This window comes from Etheostoma spectabile, chromosome 8, assembly GCF_008692095.1.
Source record: "Etheostoma spectabile isolate EspeVRDwgs_2016 chromosome 8, UIUC_Espe_1.0, whole genome shotgun sequence".
NCBI classification, from domain to species: domain Eukaryota; kingdom Metazoa; phylum Chordata; class Actinopteri; order Perciformes; family Percidae; genus Etheostoma; species Etheostoma spectabile.
The window spans coordinates 9773667-9792813 of record NC_045740.1 but is presented as its reverse complement, the minus strand read 5'-3'; the positions used below and the strand labels follow the sequence as shown (position 1 = coordinate 9792813).

Here is a 19147-nt window from a genome sequence, read left to right as displayed (position 1 = left end):
GAATATTCTTATTGGAATGTATGGGTTTGTTGAGATTGATGTATGTTGTTTAGATGTTTGAATAATTTAAAAGTGATGACAGATTTTCTTCTGGGTTTAAAGATTGCTAACAATTATAAAAAAAAAAGCTTGATCAATCAATCAATTTTTTCACATTTTTATCAAGTAAATCATCAGAAATACCAGTGGTGGAATGTAACTTGGTATAGTTTCTCAAACCTTAGTACAACTTTAAAGTACATGTACTTACGTATTTTCATTTCATAGTACTTTTTTACTTCCAATCCACTACAATTCAGAGGGAAATGTTGTACCTTTACGTAGCTACATTTTGCATACTACATAATACATTAGTGATTTTAGATGCTTTTTAGGGGGGCTCAAGCCCCACAAAATGTATTCTCAGCCCCCCTAAACATGAGAATAATAAAAACTTATTTTTTTAAATCAATTTTAGGGCTTTAAGTTAGTGTTTGCAAATGTGTCTGTTAGTGACAGAGGACAAACAATTACAGTTTCAAAGGGCTAGAAACCATACAGGTTTAATAGCCTGTGTTGCTGTCGGCGGTGCCAAGCACCTGTAACCTGTATTTTTGGCCAATTAGTGGCTGTGCCAGACTCCTGCCTCAGGCTGAGTCTTGGTCTATCTAATCTGTCAGAGGAAGAGCAAGAGTGCCGTTGTGAAGTTTAATGTTGCTAGTCCCCAGAGAATAAAGTAGTAATTGCATGGCGCAGATTAGAACCCAAATTGAAACGTACATTGTGTAGAACATTGTGTTAAATTGGTTGTTATTACTGTGACTTCATAAAGTGTCAGGTTTAGTTCCATCGTAGTGTAAATAAAAAGTCAAAAACGTTATTTTACGATGTTGTTCAGTAGCTAGCTCAGAGATTATCGGCTAATGAAATTACTGATTTAGCAGGGGGGGGCACTCTATCTGTGTCACATTCTCATGAGGGGCTCGAGTCCCCCTAAAAGTCTGAATCTTGCCCCTCTCGACGTAATACATACTTATTACACTACATTTTCACAGTTGCAAAAAATCAAAGGGTTGCTGATACAAGTTGCTGTTCTATGTTTCAAGTAATTATAATTAAAAGCTTTGTTATTTTTTTTTTTTGCTGTCATCTGAGATGCGTGCCTGCAGAGTGTAGGCGAGGTTTAATATCACGTCTAGTCACCAGCAAACTCTTTCTTCTCTCACACACACACACACACACATACACACACACACACACACACAACACACACACACACACACACACACACACACACACACACACAACACACACACACCTTTCATCGGTAATGCCTCACAGCTACTTTCCCTCCCGTACAAAATGGTCAGAGAATTAGCTGCCCTGTGTGCGCGCGCGTGTTAAGCCAGGGGTTCCGGGAACGCGCGCGGATTGTCCGCCATCTCAGCCCATCGCCAGGCTGTGCACCTCGCGCGTCTTATCATCCACCTCCACTGCGAAGCTTTGATCCTCCACGAGCACTGGTGAGTCCAGTTTTTCACTTTTCTTTTGTGAAGTGTGATAAATAGTGCGCCCTTGACCTTTATCATTTTTACTGTCATTTATATCCCATGTTGTCGTCTTTGACAGGGTCTTTTTTTAAACTTGTTCACTCATTTGTTTGAACTCTAGCTAGCTGCTTGTGTGTAAAGTACCTAGTCCTTAAACAAAGCTTGACCTGCTTCAGGGGCGCGTGCCAAGGTGCTGTTTTTTTCTCTCTCCATCTGACCATCTGTTTGCCAACTGCTGCGTCCACGAGCGTTTAATTAAATATGTGTTGAATAAGCAGCTCCTGACAACTGCTCGTGGATTAATTAGTCAAAATGGAAATGAATTACGGTGGTGTTTTGTAGGCTGCTCTGCATCACAGCTTCTTCAGGTGTAGCCTACTGGTTAAAATAAAAGTTTGATGCAACATTTGATTTGCACTTCGATTTATCACATAATTTCAAACTAAAATCTTTGTTTTGAGTTGTTTGTTTCCTGTTGCAATAGAAAGGAAGCAAGCAGCTGTTAAATTTAGCCAATTGTAATCTGCTGTATTACAGGAGAGGCAGTAATAGACCGCTCCCCTGTTGCTCTTTGCCACATGAGGGTGCAGCTGACTCTCTTGCCTCAGCTGTCGGAGAGCTTACAGGCCTTTAAGCCCCGCGCAGGAACGCACACTTGCATGCATTTGCGCATTCCTCTATTGGGCTATTTTCTACAGGGTGAACAGGCAGGAAGGATGTACAAAATACCATGAGTTAGGCCTTAAAACAAAGGTAGGTAAGGTAGGACATCTAAGTAAAAATTATTAACAAGAAAATATAATAATACACAACATGGTCTATTTATTACCACAGACTAATATGGGACCTCTAGTAAACTTCTATTACAAGAGAGCCAGTTTGGTAGCATTGAATGGAAAAACTCTCATATTTGTCTTGCCATGCAAACTCCTGGCCTCAAATAATATAATAAATGTGGTTTTTCCATTCACATAATGACTACATTGAATAATTTGTTTGGGGCAGAGGTTATGTCCAATTTAACTATAGTTCTCTCATTTCTTATGAAAAATATGTTCACTAAAAGTAACAGGAAATAGAAACATTATTGTAAGCTGCAAGATTGGGAGAAAAGGTATCATGACTAATCATTGAGTGACCACACATGTAGCATGTGGCTAACAGCATATGAGATAAACAAACTCAGTCCAATCAAAGCTTCTCTAAAAACAACCACAGTAGCACTTATGCCCTAACTGTATAGAACTATAACGCTGTCATTTTGTGATGAACAATAAATCAGAGCAATCATATAATTGATAAGAAACAAAAATGCATCATTTTGTGTGCACAGAAGAACTTTTTATTTTTTTGTGTAAAATAATTGATACTTTTACCTCCTCATGTCTTTAAAAATATTCCATTCAAGCAGTCTGATAAACACGAATTCTTTGGTTGAACTGTTGAAAAATGATGCCCATATTAAGTCCATAACATGTGAAGATGGATTGCAAGTAGACCTCACTTTGTTTTACAAGGGATACAAGCCAAAAAGTTTGGAGCCACCAATCTAAGTGTCCTGATGGATTTATTACCTAACATCTTTTTGACCTGCTGAACTCTGAGAGAAATGTTTTCCATTTCCATCTTAACTCTGTGTTTGCTAACTCTCGGTCAAACTAGGATTATCGTAGATGTAAGGGGATTGACGATTGAAGCCTGCTGTATGTGTGTGTACCCTGGGCATTTTTATGTCTCACGCCTTTCCCCCCAGTGTCTTGGGCGGTTAGAACATGTAGTTCAAACTGTCCTGAAACCACTGCTGAAAGCATTCAACTTTCTCTTTCACCTGGAATAACACAGAATGTTGGAATCTGAATGGTGCCTTTACCACCAGGTATCAAGATAACCAGTAAGCTATATGCCCTAAATAAGGTGTAAAGCTGTCAAATACTATGTGTCGCTTTCACTTTTTACCACCTGATCCCAATTGACTCAAACTTCAAACTGTATGATTACTAAGATTGACAACACTGCATACATTAATACTGTAATTCAAACATAGCAGCATACATGGGCACTACTTGTTTCAAGTCAATGAATTACCCGCATTAAAACTGGAGTGCATAGTTTCTGTCTCCCCCATGAGGAATTCTAAGTAATGACAACATCATTGCGTCCACATGATACAGCCTTCTGTGACTGCGCACCACCCCCACCCCTCCTAACCACAGTTGCTAGTAGCCAAGGAGGACACGGGGGATTAAAAAAACATGATGGACTCTTCAGAAGAGGTAGTAATCTTCACTCGAGCTTCTGCCTGGGAAAAGTCACTGGACGCTGGATTTGGCAATGGCTTGAATTTAACAGTCAAAGGTGAGAGGTGTGGATGTCAGTGTCACTGATGACAGCCTGTGACAAACATTAGAAGATTTCACAAAAGATGAATGTGTGACGGAATATGCAACTTTTGAATGACTGAGGCTCAATCAAAACATGTCACAAAGCTCTCCCACATCAAATGGGACCTTTTATGTCTGTGGATTCAAGCCTGCGGATGTGCTTCTATTCGTGTGAGACTTAACTACTCGGTTTCCTCTTAACACTTCCCTTTTTATCTCGAAAGAATGAGCCCTGCGACAAAATTACCCCAACAGATTGTAAACGGTGCCGCTTGGATTGCAGTGTAAGCTTAATCTGAGCCTACAGCTTCAATTGGGTAAAAAAGAAATGAGACAGCTTAACTTTGGCTCTCAGTCAGTCAGTCTCAAACAGCTACTACTGTGTGTGATTTCAAACACAATATTTGAAAGTAAAATCAAACTAAAAATGCAATTTTACTTCTCTCATTCACCGGTAAGCAAACACCTAAGATGATCATACCAAATGTTTAAAACAAACATGACTAGCAATGCGGCAACAACGCGCGTTAGGCTCAGGATGGAACACAGGAGGGGTAGAGTATGCGCAGCAGAGCAGGAAGGCATTTCATTGGTTCTTTTCAAGCGGGCCATGAGGCAGTGATTGGTTGGCGTTTTTACAGGATTAAAGCAGCTACAGATTGAATATCTTTTTTGCTCTTTCTTCATTTATTGCTGTCGTGGTGGAAAGGTAATTTCAAACAATATATAAGAAAGTATATATTGGAAATAGTACCAATCCTGCCTCTAATGGAACATTACGTTTTGTTTTTTTGTCAATTACAGCCAGAGCTGCCAGGTCATCCCAACTACTAAATACTGAACTCTTGTTTTTCTTTTCATGTACCAACAGTGATGAAACGGAAAAGAACGTATGCCTGTCACCAAAGAAATGAGTGAGTCGTCGTCCTTTCACTCAGCGACACTTGTGTCATTGGCCCGATCGCTGTCCGGGCTTGGGCTTGATGCCGCCAATGGAGGCCCTATCACCCCTCTTGACATGATTCCCCTCAACCGGTAATTGAGTCAATCAAACTAAACGCAATTTAATTCTCATCAACCGGCAAGCAATACAGCTAAGATATCACTCCATGTTAAACACAAGCATGACTAGTGCCTTTTGTAGCTAACAACCGCGTTAGGCTCAGTGAACACGAGGTGTCAGTAGTTATGCGCAGCTTGGCTGGAAGGATTTGCATGGTTCTTTCAGGGCCTAGGATGCTTTGTTTGGTGGGATAAGTTTAAAAGGATAAGCCTCTACAATTGAAAAAGTTTTGCGTCTTTCTCATATTTCTGCGTGTGAAGGTAATTCCAACATATATACGAAAGTATACTTGGAATAGTACCAATCCTGCCTTAATGAACATTCGTTTGTTTTTTTGTCAATTACGCCAGAGCGCCAGGTATCCCATACAATATGAACTTGTTTTTCTTGAGCTGTACAACAGTAGAAACGAAAATGAAGTATGCCTGTCACAAAGAAAATAGTTTCGTCGTCCTTTCACTACAGCGCCTTGTATTGCCCGATCGCTGTCCTGGGCTTGGGTTGATGCCAAATGGAGGCACTACACCTCTTGACATGATGACCTACCCGGTAATGGTTACTGAGAATGCTAACGCTCAAATCTAAGTTTAAAATGCGCAATATTCGCTTCGTTTCCACTCCGCTATAACACACAGACAGCTACCTATGTAGCCAATTTTATATACCCCGAAATTCTCAACTTTAACCCTTATTAACCTCATAGTTACCAAGGGACTTTTGGTGTTTGTGAGGAGTCCTGGCATCGACTAGCCCTGGGCTTTTTTTTGCGATGAAATGAGAAAAGTGGACTACGTCCTTGTAAAGTGAAAAAAGGTCGGCATCCAAGGCACGCCTTTCCATACTCCATGGAAGTATACCCTTTGCATGCCGGGTCGTTGGTGAAGCGTGTGAGTAAGTGCTGTGGATCAGGTGACCTGCCGGAGTGAGGAGTCAAAGTGTGAGGAGCAAAGGCATATAATGAGGCTTTTGAAGCAGGTCTACTGGAAGCTGGACTACAGCTAGAGCATGATAAAATTGTGTGTATCTGCTTTTACAGTGCTTTCACAATGATTATTTTCCTTTCATTCTTTCAAGTACAGTATTAAGTTTTGTGGATCAAGGTACAAAAAGGCCCTGTTGTGTTGCTTGTTTGGGCTTCATGTGAGTAAATTGAGTGAGTACAGTTACTTTAAAACATGTATGTTTATTTTGTATAATCTCATGTTGAAGCCAAACTGTGGAAATCATCTTCTTTATAGTGGTAAAAACTTTGCATATTTTAATCAAAATTCATCTTCTCAGGGATCTTGATCTGATTTTGTTTTTATTTATGTTTTCCATATACTTTTCATAACTTCTGATCAGAATAAGAGTTGCTCCACAAAGTCTGGCAATAGATTGTAATGGTACCACCAGAAAATAGCTGGAAAACACCCAGCATTAGAGGTGTGGCAGTTGTTGTTTTAGCCCGTGCAGTTGTATCTGCCTTCCACAAAAATCATTACACTAATTGTAATGGGCAGGTTGTAATTCAGTGTTTTAGAAGCTCACTGGTAGCTTGTCACTTTTTACATGATCAAAATTGATGACATCAGGTACCATTCCTAACATAATCTTTGCTAAGTTTCAGTACTTTGGAGGATTTGTAGGTTCTAGGCTTGAACTAATGGGATTCCCTACAAAACAGCCTCATTATAACACAAAGTAGCATACTTACAGGTTTAGGAAAGGCTCATCTGGCTGCCTCAGGACAAGTAGCAGGAGCACTTGCATGCAAAGACAAATGGAAGTGAAGAAGACAGATACAGTTTATCTATCCATAGGCCTGTAATCCAAATCTAATTTGACAGGTTGTGTTATGTAGTCACGGATATAGTGTTTATTTCTGTTCAAATTTCACATTAATCTGTGTGTTAATGTGTGTGTTTATGTGCAGAGGGCAAATTGCATGGGGGTTATTCGGCTGCACATCCCATGGCCAACACTCAGTCGAGAAGCAGAGCTTCAGAAGATCAAAGTTGCTGTGAAAAAGGTCAGCAGCAATACACACACCCTGGTTCTTAATATTCTAATTTTATGTAACATGTTTGCAGAAGATTAATTTGGGTGCACATCAAAATCCCATTTTAAGTCTATGGAGTTCAAAAGATTGTGACGGGATAGGTGGGTATATATCTATAGTGATATGACAGATATGTGTAAGGTGTTGGATACAACCTAGTGTATTGTATTTCATTTGACTGTTTCCATGTATGTTTTCATCAAACAGAAGTGTGAATTGCGGAAACGTATGGGCATTGCTGGGATGTGGGATTCCATTATTGGCAAAGTCAACATACCGTTTCAGCCAGGCGTCCCTGACTTTGACATCCACAGAGACTCAAAGACACGCGTCCACTTCAAAACCCTCAAACATCCTTTTATCAGAGACAAGCTCCACCTGTGAGTACCCAGACTGTCACGCTCACATGCACACATGTACTGTTGTGGAATGGTATCAAAAAACTAACCCACTTTAGAAGTCGCCCTTGGCTGGGGACACACATGCCTTTCAGACATGGTCAGTGATTTAGATAACACCCTACTATCTAAATCACCTGGAGGCTGTCTGCTTTCATCATCCTTATCATAACATGGTGGAGCTTTCACATAAATTACAATTTTACTGTTTACACTACTGAAATGCTACTGGGACACAACAAGTGAGAAGATAAGCTTACCAGTAACAGTAACTTCTTTAGGTTGACCGAATTATTTCATTTAACAAACAAAAAAAGACTTTAAAAAAAAATAGTGTGTGAACACTGATTCCACTACTCATTCATCCATAACTTTGGTGAACAAGTCTATTGTTAATATTAAATGCTCACGTTAGCTCTGTGACTTCTTCTTGCCATTTAATGCAGGTATGACATCAAGTCAACAGACACTGTATTCGACAACGCAACTCGCAGCAGAATAGTGAGTCCAGAAAAAAATATCTTCTAAATGTATATTATGAGGAATATTTTGGATATGTATTGAGCTCACACACAATTTGGACTATGCTTTGTGTCTAGGTGGCTGAGATTATTTCACGCACTATCTGCAGACAAACTTGCCAAACCACTGGTGAGGTCTTAACTTTTGCATTGGTTTTATTGTCCTTTTTCATACGATTCATATGCATGCTATTAGTCAAATGTCATGCTGCCGGTTTCCGTATGCTATCAGTCACAAAACTATATGTGTCCATGACACTGTGTTGCACTTTGTGTCATAAGGCATCAGCTCATTATTGGCTCGGGGTGTCTACGACTCTGCCTTCCCTCTGCATGATGTGAGTATTACAGAAATAACACTGGATAATGTGAAAATAAATTTGCGTGAGCTATATCTACTGTACACAAAGGTCTTTATTGTGTCGTAGAGGACAGTCAGGTCAATATATTTACAGTATGAACGTTTATGGAAATGGGACTTCTGAACAATGTGAAAAATGTGGCTTACTGTTAAGCAGTGTATCTCTATAGAAAGAGCTGGTAACTTTTTTTCTTTAGGGGTCGTTCACAAGGAGAGGACGAAAGGATCAGCGAAATGACAGACAGGTGAGTTGAGTGGCCTCTAATAGGTCTTTGACAAAGTGATAGCAAACTGCCTAGCAATCAGGTCACGACTATTCTGTATTTCATGATCTTTAATTTGTCATCTACTAGCATGACCTTTGTGTGTTGATTTTGAAAGCACTCTGGCACAAAGCAGGGTTCAGTTCAACAATGTTCTGAAGTTTAATGAAACACAAAGAGTATTAGGGGTGGGAATCACCAGACGCCTCTTGATACAATATCATCACGATACTCATACCACAATACAATATTATTGCAATTTTAAACATATTGCAATATTCTGCGACATATTGGAGTTTACAACCTTTTTTCAAACTTATGAATTTTCAAATGATGTCCCCAAAAGGAAACTTTGTCAACATCTGTTTTATAAAAATAAAAAAAGATACATTTCTCTGTTTGTTCATCTCACTTCAGTTTTATTGCTGCAAAATGGGATTGTCAAGCAGACAAACTGACCAACACATTTATAAGAACAGATCGATACTTGTTGCATGTGTATTGATACAGTACTGCCACTGAAAATATCGCAATACTATGCTGTATCGATTTTTCCCCCACCCCTAAAGAGTATATATTGTCAGTCACATATTGCTCCAGGCATTTTGATGATGTGAGAGTAGATGTGAGAGACGTATGAAGAAAGGGGGATGGTTTAAGGGTGGATTCACACAGATCAATTGTGCCAGGTAGTAAAGTAGGTGCTACAAAGTTTGAGACAAAGCCAGATGAAAAACGGTAGGTTCAGCACATCATCTTGTAGTATATTTGACAGTTTTGGATACCAATCTCTGGCATGACAGTTGAGCCTTAGACCTGTCACACTGTGCATTGTGCTTCTTGGGAAGTTTAATCTGCAGACATAAGCAAGTACTACTAAATGTGTGACAAAAGTTGTATAAAGTATTTTGTGGCTCCTAAGGGGAGCTACTGAAAAATCTGAAAGAAATGCCTCAAGTGATTCACTTGGGGGGAAAAAATCTGATTGTGCATTGTCAAATTAAAATGTAATTGTAGAACTGGTGTACATTTATGTGACTAAATCAACCTAGCTCCTACAGTACATTAATAATCTAAAGTACCTGTCATTAACTTGTGTTACTCTTGTGGCGTGTGCTCGGATGTCTTTCAGCTCCTCCATGAAGAATGGGCTAACTATGGAGTCATGCATAAATACCAGCCTGTGGACCTGATCAGGTAAAGCAGTTAGTGCCAACACAAATAAAAGTCTAGCTATAGCTATAGTTTGAGAATGCAATGTTCATTACAGCCACTAACACCAAACTGACCAGACTGAACAAATATACCGATGGTTTTGCTTTTAGTACCAGTGTGGCTAAATATGTAAAAGAATTCCTGAAGGTGATGCCTGAGAAAATGCTATGGTGTTATTACAACACTTTGGTCTGAGAGTAGTTAAAGATGAACGCTTATAGAGGGTCTAAAATGGAAAGAATCAACAAGCCACTATTTTGGCAAGGCCATATTATGGACTAAAAAGTTAGTTAGGTGAAGGGTTTGACATGATGGTGACACTAGACTTTATTGGGATAATTTGGCCTGTAGCTGGGAAGATAGTGTACCAGAATTTGACTGTAGACCCTGTAGCTAGTGGGGCAAAAATGTAAGCTGTAAACCTGCAAACCCAGGCAGCTAGTTGATACATTGGCCTTTTCTTAACAGGAAGTACTTTGGAGAGCAGATTGGTTTGTATTTTGCCTGGCTGGGTGTTTATACTCAGCTCCTCATCCCTCCCTCTGTACTGGGAATCATTGTCTTCCTGTACGGCATATTCACTGTGGATGACAATGTGCCAAGGTAGGCAGACAAAAAAAACTCTTCAAACTAATGTATGCTCATTAAAAGCACATTATAGTATTACCATACATGTGCTTTTCTTTACGTTGTTCAGCAAGGAGACATGTGATGACAACCTGAACATCACCATGTGTCCACTGTGTGATGTAGTGTGTGACTACTGGCGTCTGAGTACAGTGTGCTCACTGGCCCGAGCGTCATACCTGTTCGACAATGGAGCCACTGTTCTCTTTGCCATTTTCATGTCTCTGTGGGGTAGGTATACATTCTAATGTGCTTTTCTGATCACGTTACGGCGGGTTTATGTCAATAGACCAGTTCCCAGACACTGACAGGAGAAGTGACAGGGAGAGTATGCTTGATTGGAGTGAAACTACTATTTATGTACATGTATTCCTGCTGTTTCTTGTGTGTTTTCCAGTGATCATTTTTTATTTTTCTAAAGCCAGTTATTTTAGGAATATTTGAATATTCCTTCTGTGTGTCTTCTTGTAGCTGCTTGTTTCCTTGAGCACTGGAAAAGGCGACAGATGTGTCTGAAACATACGTGGGACCTGACAAGCTTGGAGGATGAAGAGGTACAAAAATACAATCAATAATTCTGTACGGTGCAGTAAACATACAATATTTTTGAATAAACTCAGTTAGAGCCTTTTACTGCTTTGCCATTATAAGTATGAATCTTTGAGTCTATCTTTTTAACTTTCTGTTTTCATAACTCCTGTGTGTTAAAGTGCTAAGGGAATAAGGAGGAAGGTGTCTCGTGGCCCAGGTCAATCATGACGACAGTTGTGGTTTGCCTTGCAGATTATCATTTGTTTCAGAACAGTGCCCTCCCCTTAATACACACATGCACCCACACACATAGCTACCAATGCATCAACGCCACTCTATACCCTGTAAAAGGCTGTAATGGGATTGGTCTCTTCTTAAAACAGTGCACTTGCTGATGACACAGCAGGGAAACAACATAAACAATCACATAACTCTCCCTCTCCTTCTCCCTCTCCCTCTCCCTCTCTCTTTCTCTCCCTCTCTCTCTCTCTCTCTCTCTCTCTCTCTCTCTCTCTCTCTCTCTCTTTCTTTCATGTATTTCTGTCTCTGCTGCCTGAAGGAGCGAGTCCAGGTGGGCAAGTTTCTATGCGTATTAAACATACCCACAATCCGGTTTAAAAAGCTGTATCATTAATGTCTTTCATTTCATAAATTCAAAAATGTCTTGGCTATTTATTGGAATATAAACAGTATAAGCAGTTGAAAATCAGATACATTCTGTAGTTGTAACTGCTGTCTGAAGCCACCATACTGTAAAGTTGTGATATAAGGATTTTTGTCTCTGCAGTTGTGAGCCGTTTTTTTTTCTGATATCCCATGTGTTTTAACAAGTGCATGTGTGTGCTGCAGGAGGAGCTGAGGCCTGAATATGAAGAAGCTTTACAGGAAAAAAAAGATAAGGTTAAAGCAGCGTCTAAGAAGAAGGTATTGTACCTGATTCTGTGTTGTTGTGTGTTTCAGATACAATTTCTATGACTTTTGACACTAAATTGACAAGTTTTTAAATTACAAAGTTTTCTTATTTTGTTTTTTTTACTCTTTTGCAGTTAATTCATGCTGGGGAGGGCATAGATGGAGAAAAAGACCAGATGCTGGCCTCGCAGGTAGGTTTTACTGCACCAACACATCCTCATACCTAATGAAAGAACATTATGTGGACAGAGTTGATTGGAGGAGAGGGCGGGGCTGTTACACTGAGGTGATTTACACTTGCTTCATCTGAATGCTAACACAGATCTCCCTTATTCGATTCCATTACACTCAGTGAACGTAAACAACGTTATAAATACAAGCAAATATTATTACTCGTTTACATTTTTCATCTCCAGTAATGTTATTACAAACTAACTCTGTATGTATGAGTTTATGTCAGTGCACAGAAAGGAAACTCAACTTCACCTACAGTGGGTGGTTGAGTCCAAAGCTGCTTACCTGCCTGAGATTAGCCCAGATTACTGATGGAGAGAAAAAAACAGAGGAGGGAGAGGAAGAAGGGGAGGGGATTTCTGCACCTGCCAGACCGAAAACATAGTTCTGTGTGCAGAACGTGTATTACTGCATATCACAGACAACTTTAAAGGGCTGTTTGAGGGTTAAGACTTGGTTTTAGGATTAAGGTTAGAATTAGGTTATGGTTAAGGTGAGGGTAAGGGTTAAGGTTAGGCATTTAGTTGTGATGGTTAAGGTTAGGATGAGGGGCTAGGGAATAATGTCAATTGTTAATTGGCATTATGTCAATGATGGTACCCCACAAAGATAGTGAGACGCACCTGAGTGTGTGTGTGTGTGTGTGTGTGTGTGTGTGTGCGTGTGTGTGTGTGTGTGTGTGTGTGTGTGTGTGTGTGTGATTTGGGGCAGCTTAGTCTTATGTTATTGCGAGTGATGTAATATGCATGTTTTTCTTGACAGCAGGAACCAGACTCCCTTGACATTGAGGATCACCTGTCAGGTTTTCTCATCAATGTGTCTACCTTACTACTACTGGTACTGCTTTCACATCCCACAATATTCTATGATCACTGTCTATTTTTGTGAGGCATCAGGCATTTAACAGAAATCAGCAGTTTTAACCTTTCATCATATTTGTGAATTTATCCACATAAATTCTTCCCTGTTTCCCAAATTATATCCATTCCTGTCTCATTAATTTAGTGTCAATAGTAGTGACCCTAAATTTGTGCTAGCAACGTTTTTTATTGTGTGAAACGATTCACTTTACTCCACACATTAAATACCAAAATAAAAATTGAAAATTGAAAATAACATAAAGATAAAACAACGATAAGAGGAAGAAAAAGATAAATAAATAAATGAAAATAAATATTTACACGTGCCAAATGTTAAAAAAGATACTGTCACGATAAAGAATTGTCATGAAAGAAAACAAATATTCTTCAGTACCAGAGTCTTGTCATCTAACTTTTTAATGTTGTGGGCGTGTGTGTTGTGTGTGTTCAGATCTTTGTAACCTTCTCGGCAGTGTTTGGGGTGGCTGTTTATCGCATCTGCATGTTAAGTGTGTGGTCCATGAACCCTGATGCTGAAGCCAAGGCCAGCGTGAGGATGACCGTCACCACCACAGGCATAATTCTAAATATGCTGGTCGTCCTGGTGTTGGAAGAAGTCTATGGAGCCATCGCTGTCTGGCTTACTGAACTGGGTATTGAATATATTGCTGTTACAGAGTAAAGGGTTAAATATGGAAGCCTTACAACTCACAGCTAGCTTAGCTCTGCAGTGTTATAGCTGGAAAAACAGTTTGTAGAGTAAAAAGATTTCAGCTTGTAACCCCGTGTTACTTAGGATGCACGCTTACTACGACGCTTACTGCGATTGAAACATAGCATTTTGAGCAAATGTGCCTAACATGATGTCTTTACATTGTGTCTCCTATCCAATAGAACTTCCTAAGACAAAGGAAGAGTTTGAAGAAAAGCTGATCTTTAAGTCTTTCTTCCTCAAGTCCATGAATGCCTTTGCACCTATTTTCTATGTGGCCTTCTTTAAGGGCAGGTGTGTAAATCATAAAATCTTACTTCTCTTACTTACCATTGTCTTTCTTTATTACTTATCATGTGACTTGGTCCTCTCTTTACACAGGTTTGGTGGGCGTCCTGGAGATTATGTTTACGTCTTTGGAGACTATCGCATGGAGGAGGTATGTTCATTTACACACATTAGTGGTAAGGGTTCATTTGTATGTATATGTACTGTAAATGTGTATCTGTGTCTTGAGTAAATGTGTGATTTCTTCCCACAGTGTGCTCCACCAGGCTGCCTCATCGAGTTGTGCATTCAGCTAAGCATGATCATGCTTGGAAAGCAGCTTATCCAAAACAATGTGTTCGAGGTTCTCATACCGTATGTATATACAGAGATTTTTTTTACTTCTGCATACATACAGTTCTTACATTTACTGAATTTCTAATCTTTGCTATCTTTGCTCTGACTTTATAATCTGTTTTCTTTTGCAGTAAGCTAAAAAAGATGTACAGAACAATACAGGAGGAAAAAGTAAAAAAGAGAGCAGCGGAAAATGAAGAGAACAACACAGAAGAGAAGAGACCAAAGCAACAATATGACAAAGATTACACCCTTGAACCCTTTGAAGGCGTGACCCCAGAGTACATGGAAATGAGTGAGTTTCTTGCTTACTCTTTTGATCATTGAATCACTCACTGCTGCAAACTAATTATTTAACTGTGTGTGTGTGTGTGTGTGTGTGTGTGGTGTGTGTGTGTGTGTGTGTGTGTGTGTATTAATATTTACAGTAATCCAGTATGGGTTTGTGTCTCTGTTCGTGGCCTCCTTCCCGCTGGCGCCAGCATTCGCTCTCCTTAACAACGTCATAGAGATTCGCCTCGATGCTGCAAAATTTGTCACTGAGATCCGACGTCCTGATGCTGTGAGGTGTAAAGACATAGGTACAGATGATGCATGAGAGCATGTCCACTCTGTCAGGCTCTGTGTGAATGATAAACAAGCTATCCTGGAACTTTTAATCACTTTCTTTTCCTTTACTCCATTCTGCCCCTCCATGTCTGTCTGTCTGTCTGTCTGTCTGTCTGTCTGTCTGTCTGTCTGTCTGTCACTTTTATACAATAACATACACCATACACACACGCACATTTCCCTTTACCTCTTTGTCTCTTTTCATGCACATGCTATCTCCAGGGATTTGGTACAACATTCTCTGTGGAATCAGCAAGTTTTCTGTCATTACCAATGTAAGTGAGTGTGTGTGTGTGTGTGTGTGTGTGTGTGTGTGGTGTGTGTGTGTGTGTGTGTGTGTGTCTGTGTGTGTCTGTGTGTGTGAATGTGTCTACTGTGCCCATAACATTTGACCTCTGGTAGAGAGTGTCTTAATAAAGTGAACTACTCACTAAAGTGATGTGTTGTACAAGAATTTAAGCAGCTTTTTGAATAGTTTGTGTGAGTGCATTTATGGGGGTTTCCTATTGGCCCTTTTGGTTGAGCCAAACCATGCCTTAGTGATTTGTGATTCTATTACTCATGTTAGCGTGTTGAGCCACACCTGAGATGGACCTTCTCGGAGTTCCAAAACTCGCTGACTCAGAAAACACACCTGCGGGTGGCACTGTTGTTTGGAAATACAAATCCCAGCCGTGCTGTGCTGATGCACCGAGCTAAGTCAAGCAAAGCCAAGCTGAGCCAGCACATGTGTAAAGAAAATTTCATGTTTCATATTTCTTTCATGTTTGCTAGCTGGCAGTCTTCTTCTTGCCTTGACTTTGTTGGTTCATTGCTACACATCTTTACACATTGCCGCTGCCAACTGTCTATCAGTGGAGTAGCAGAAAACAGGTGGGAGGAATGTGTATTGCATCATAAAACTGGAACTACTCGTTAAAACACTTCTCTGTAGCACTACTAATGGTCAGAAATCTCCTAGGGTAGCTTTAAGAGAATTCACAATAAATATTCAATTAATGTAGGTGTTGTTGGGGGTAGTATAATATCATTGATATAAAGATATGTAATATTATAAAATATTTCATTTTTAGGAAGTTTTAATCAATATTGTTGAGAGTAGCTGATAACCACTCGATGTGTCAGCAGTAACTGGTACATGATGACATATCATAATACAGTATTGTCATCACACTCTTTTGTCTTCTCAGGCATTTGTCATCTCCTTCACGTCAGAGTTTGTTCCACGAATGGTTTACCAGTACATGTACAGTGTAAACGGCACCATGAATGGCTACACAGAGCACTCCCTGTCCTACTTTAATATCAGTAACTTCTCACCGGGCAGTGCGCCCACCACCACCCTGATCACCGGAGTCTCTATGTGCAGGTTAGACTCTTTTAACCTTGACCTGTATGGATCTGTTCTCTTTAAATCCTTGAGCCCAGCAGCTTAACTCTTACTTTACCTAAATCTTAACTTGAGTTTTCAGAAAATGTCAACTGTGGGTTTTGCTGAGGAAAATTTCTTCCAGAATTACCAAATATTTTTCTCTTATTTTTAACTATGTTTACTCATGTTGCTCTAGGTTCCTCCTTGCAATCACACTGTCTGTGTTTTTCAGGTATAAGGACTACAGAGACCCACCGTGGGACCCAGATGCCTACACCTTTTCTAAACAGTATTGGTCTGTCCTGGCTGCAAAATTGGCTTTTGTAATATTCTTCCAGGTATGAAAATGTTAAATTTCAGTCAACAAAGTAGTGTCTGATCTTCAAGTCTTTCTTTCTCAAATCCATTGCACCTTATAGCCGAAGCCTTTTTTCTTGCTTTACTAATTTTTCACCATTCATCTTGTCTTTATTGCTGGCACATACATAATATTATAGATAATTAGGGATGTGCCATACCCCTTTTTCTCTCCTCATACTGATTATGATACGTCAACTACTGTAAGAACTCATTGAGAACATTTTTATTAGGTAACACAAGGCCAGAGATTGCCATGGCGCTAGTCTGAAGCCCACTGGTACTGAATCTAATCAGCTTATTTCAGTCAGTATCACCCATACCAAGCCAACGGAGCGGCCTACATCTGTAGATTGTCTGATTGTAAAGACCATGAACTTTCTTCATGCAGTCAATTAAACCTATAAAATCTAGAAATATTTTATAATAAAAAATATTATTTAGTAAGACTAGTTAAGCAACATTAACTCCAAGCATAAATGTAAAAATGTTTTCCTTTCTTTTCCCCAACAGAACCTTGCCATGTTCCTCAGCATGTTGGTGGCTTGGATGATCCCAGATGTACCACGATCTCTGCGGGAACAGCTGAAGAAAGAGAACATGATGCTGATGGAGTTTCTGCTAAATCAAGACCAAGAAGCACGTGCCAAAATTCACCCCTCAAAACGCTCCAATTCCTGCTTTCCCGCCATCATTGTGATGGAGGCACCACAGGAAGAACAAGAAGAGGAGCAGATAGAGGAAGAGGAAGAAAGAGTTGAGATCGATCTGGATGGACCAAGAAGGAGCAGTGACAGTGATTCAGACCTTAGGAAGTCATTTGAAGAAGTTGAAGAAAATAGACAGTTAGAGCGAGGAGGTGAAGAACAAGATGAGGGTGGAGAGGTAGAAGAGGAAGAAAAGGAAAAAGATGTAGAAGTGAATGAAGAGGTTGGAATGGGGGATAATGAGCAAGAGGTAGGAGAAGAAAAAGATGAAGCAGAACAAAGAAAAGAAGAAGAAAAGAAAGTTGAAGAGAAGGCAGTTGAGAAGGAGAACTTTACTGTTGATCTGGATGCCTTCATGAGCGAGCTGGGCCTGTTAGGTGAGAAGAGAATTTGTAATGTATACGTTGTCTACTTTCTGTTTTTGGCTTTGGATCTTCAGTTTGCACTACATGTTTTATCATGTGTCATCTTTCCTCCAAGTTAAGTAATGTTATCTTGTTTGTGTTATGTGAAACATTGTTCTGTTTCTTGTCACGTAGGTGAGGAATCCTCATCGAGCACAGCTAGAGATACAGAGCTTCCCCGCTCAAAGTCCGAACAGGAGTACCAGAAGGACCACGAGCCTCATTCTCGTAGATCATCTAATGGAGGCTCATCCCAGAATCTGAAAGGCTCCAGAGCAGAAATGACGACGTCAGAAATTGACACTAGGCCCTTCTCACTAATTGCTCCTCCACCCAGAGAGCCAGGCTCAAGGGCGAAGGCCCGCTGCTCCACCCTGCCTTCTTCCTACAAAGGGGCTGAGGCTTGTTACAGTCTGCCACGGCCCAGCCACTCCACCAGCCTCACCAGGTTCCAGCAGGCAGCCACACTTATCCCCCTGCTTCCACTGGGCTCTTCATTATCAACCTCATCCAATCCACTCTCCGCCCCTCACACACCTGTGTCACCATCCTCTCCGCATCCCACAGAGTCCCCACCAGCCCAAGAGCCCATAGCCCCCAGTGAACTATTTGCGCTGAAAGGTCCTCCGGCTCAACAGCCCCGCTCCAGGGTCAAAACACGGTGCTCCACGCTGCCTCCACGACAAAGAACCCCTGGCCCTGAAGAGCACTCCACCAAGCCTAGCCATTCCACCAGCTTTACTAAGCTGGAGGATGGCATCCCCCCTTCCCCCAGTGAACTGAAGCGCAACATGCCAATATGAGGGGAGCTGGGTGGCAAAGGAAAGGGACAGAGGTTGGCAGAGGGAGGGGGAGGACTATCCAGATTAGCCTCTCCCGTCTGTGCCTGGAACCTCACCTCCATCTGTCCTCCCTGTCTGGATATATAATACCTGTGGTCTCAAGGAGACCAACCAGATAAACTGAATGTCCTTTTTATCCTCTTAATCTTCATTGAGGTGTTTTTACCACTGGGGGGTTTAGGGCTGACCCTGACAAGGGGCGTGCTGGACAATTCAGAGAAAGACTGCTCTGAAACCCTCCCTGCCATGCCCGAAAACAATACCACTGGAACTTTAACTCGTTCTATTCCTGATTTCTTTTTTTTGGGGTTGTTTTTTTCGTTGGTTTGTTTTTACAGCTCAATAGCCACTGCTCCTTTGTTATTGTCAGTCCCACACATGTATATGTATATACAGCACAGCTAGTATCAACACTTATAGATTTACTGTTTTTTTTAGAAGTTTTGATATATATTAATAGATATATATATAAATATAATGATTTATTTATATTCAAAATAAATGACAATAAAATGACATGTTTTTGATATCTGTTTTTCCTTCTGAAGTTTTTTTTTTTTGCATTTCAGTCTTGTTATCTTTGC

General features: G+C 40.4%; 1 protein-coding gene across 2 annotated transcripts; it reads left to right on the top strand.

Moving 5' to 3' along the window:
- Nucleotides 1–1317: 1317 nt before the first annotated feature.
- Nucleotides 1318–18973, top strand: ano2a (anoctamin 2a). Of its 2 annotated transcripts, none has more exons than XM_032523857.1 (28): nucleotides 1318–1502; nucleotides 4782–4945; nucleotides 5705–5989; nucleotides 6889–6984; nucleotides 7222–7394; nucleotides 7859–7913; nucleotides 8012–8063; nucleotides 8216–8271; nucleotides 8492–8539; nucleotides 9690–9754; nucleotides 10241–10375; nucleotides 10470–10630; nucleotides 10871–10953; nucleotides 11490–11501; nucleotides 11780–11854; nucleotides 11977–12033; nucleotides 12842–12913; nucleotides 13388–13589; nucleotides 13831–13942; nucleotides 14030–14087; nucleotides 14190–14290; nucleotides 14404–14567; nucleotides 14701–14853; nucleotides 15104–15156; nucleotides 16072–16250; nucleotides 16486–16591; nucleotides 17124–17694; nucleotides 17857–18973. In XM_032523857.1, the coding sequence occupies exons 4-28, from the start codon at nucleotides 6901–6903 to the stop codon at nucleotides 18522–18524; spliced, it is 3495 nt and encodes a 1164-aa protein (XP_032379748.1). In that variant the 5' UTR covers nucleotides 1318–1502; nucleotides 4782–4945; nucleotides 5705–5989; nucleotides 6889–6900; the 3' UTR covers nucleotides 18525–18973. The 2 variants fall into 2 exon arrangements, with proteins under 2 accessions (XP_032379748.1, XP_032379747.1); XM_032523856.1 differs by having other exon boundaries at nucleotides 12839–12913.
- Nucleotides 18974–19147: the final 174 nt, after the last annotated feature.

Excerpts from the sequence above, each read along its gene's own strand:
- ano2a (XM_032523856.1), top strand. The coding sequence starts at position 6,901 with ATGGGGGTTATTCGGCTGCACATCCCATGGCCAACACTCAGTCGAGAA. Across the intron at positions 14,088-14,189 it reads GAGACTATCGCATGGAGGAG|TGTGCTCCACCAGGCTGCCT; the intron begins GTATGTTCATTT and ends TTCTTCCCACAG. Across the intron at positions 14,568-14,700 it reads CCCAGAGTACATGGAAATGA|TAATCCAGTATGGGTTTGTG; the intron begins GTGAGTTTCTTG and ends TAATATTTACAG.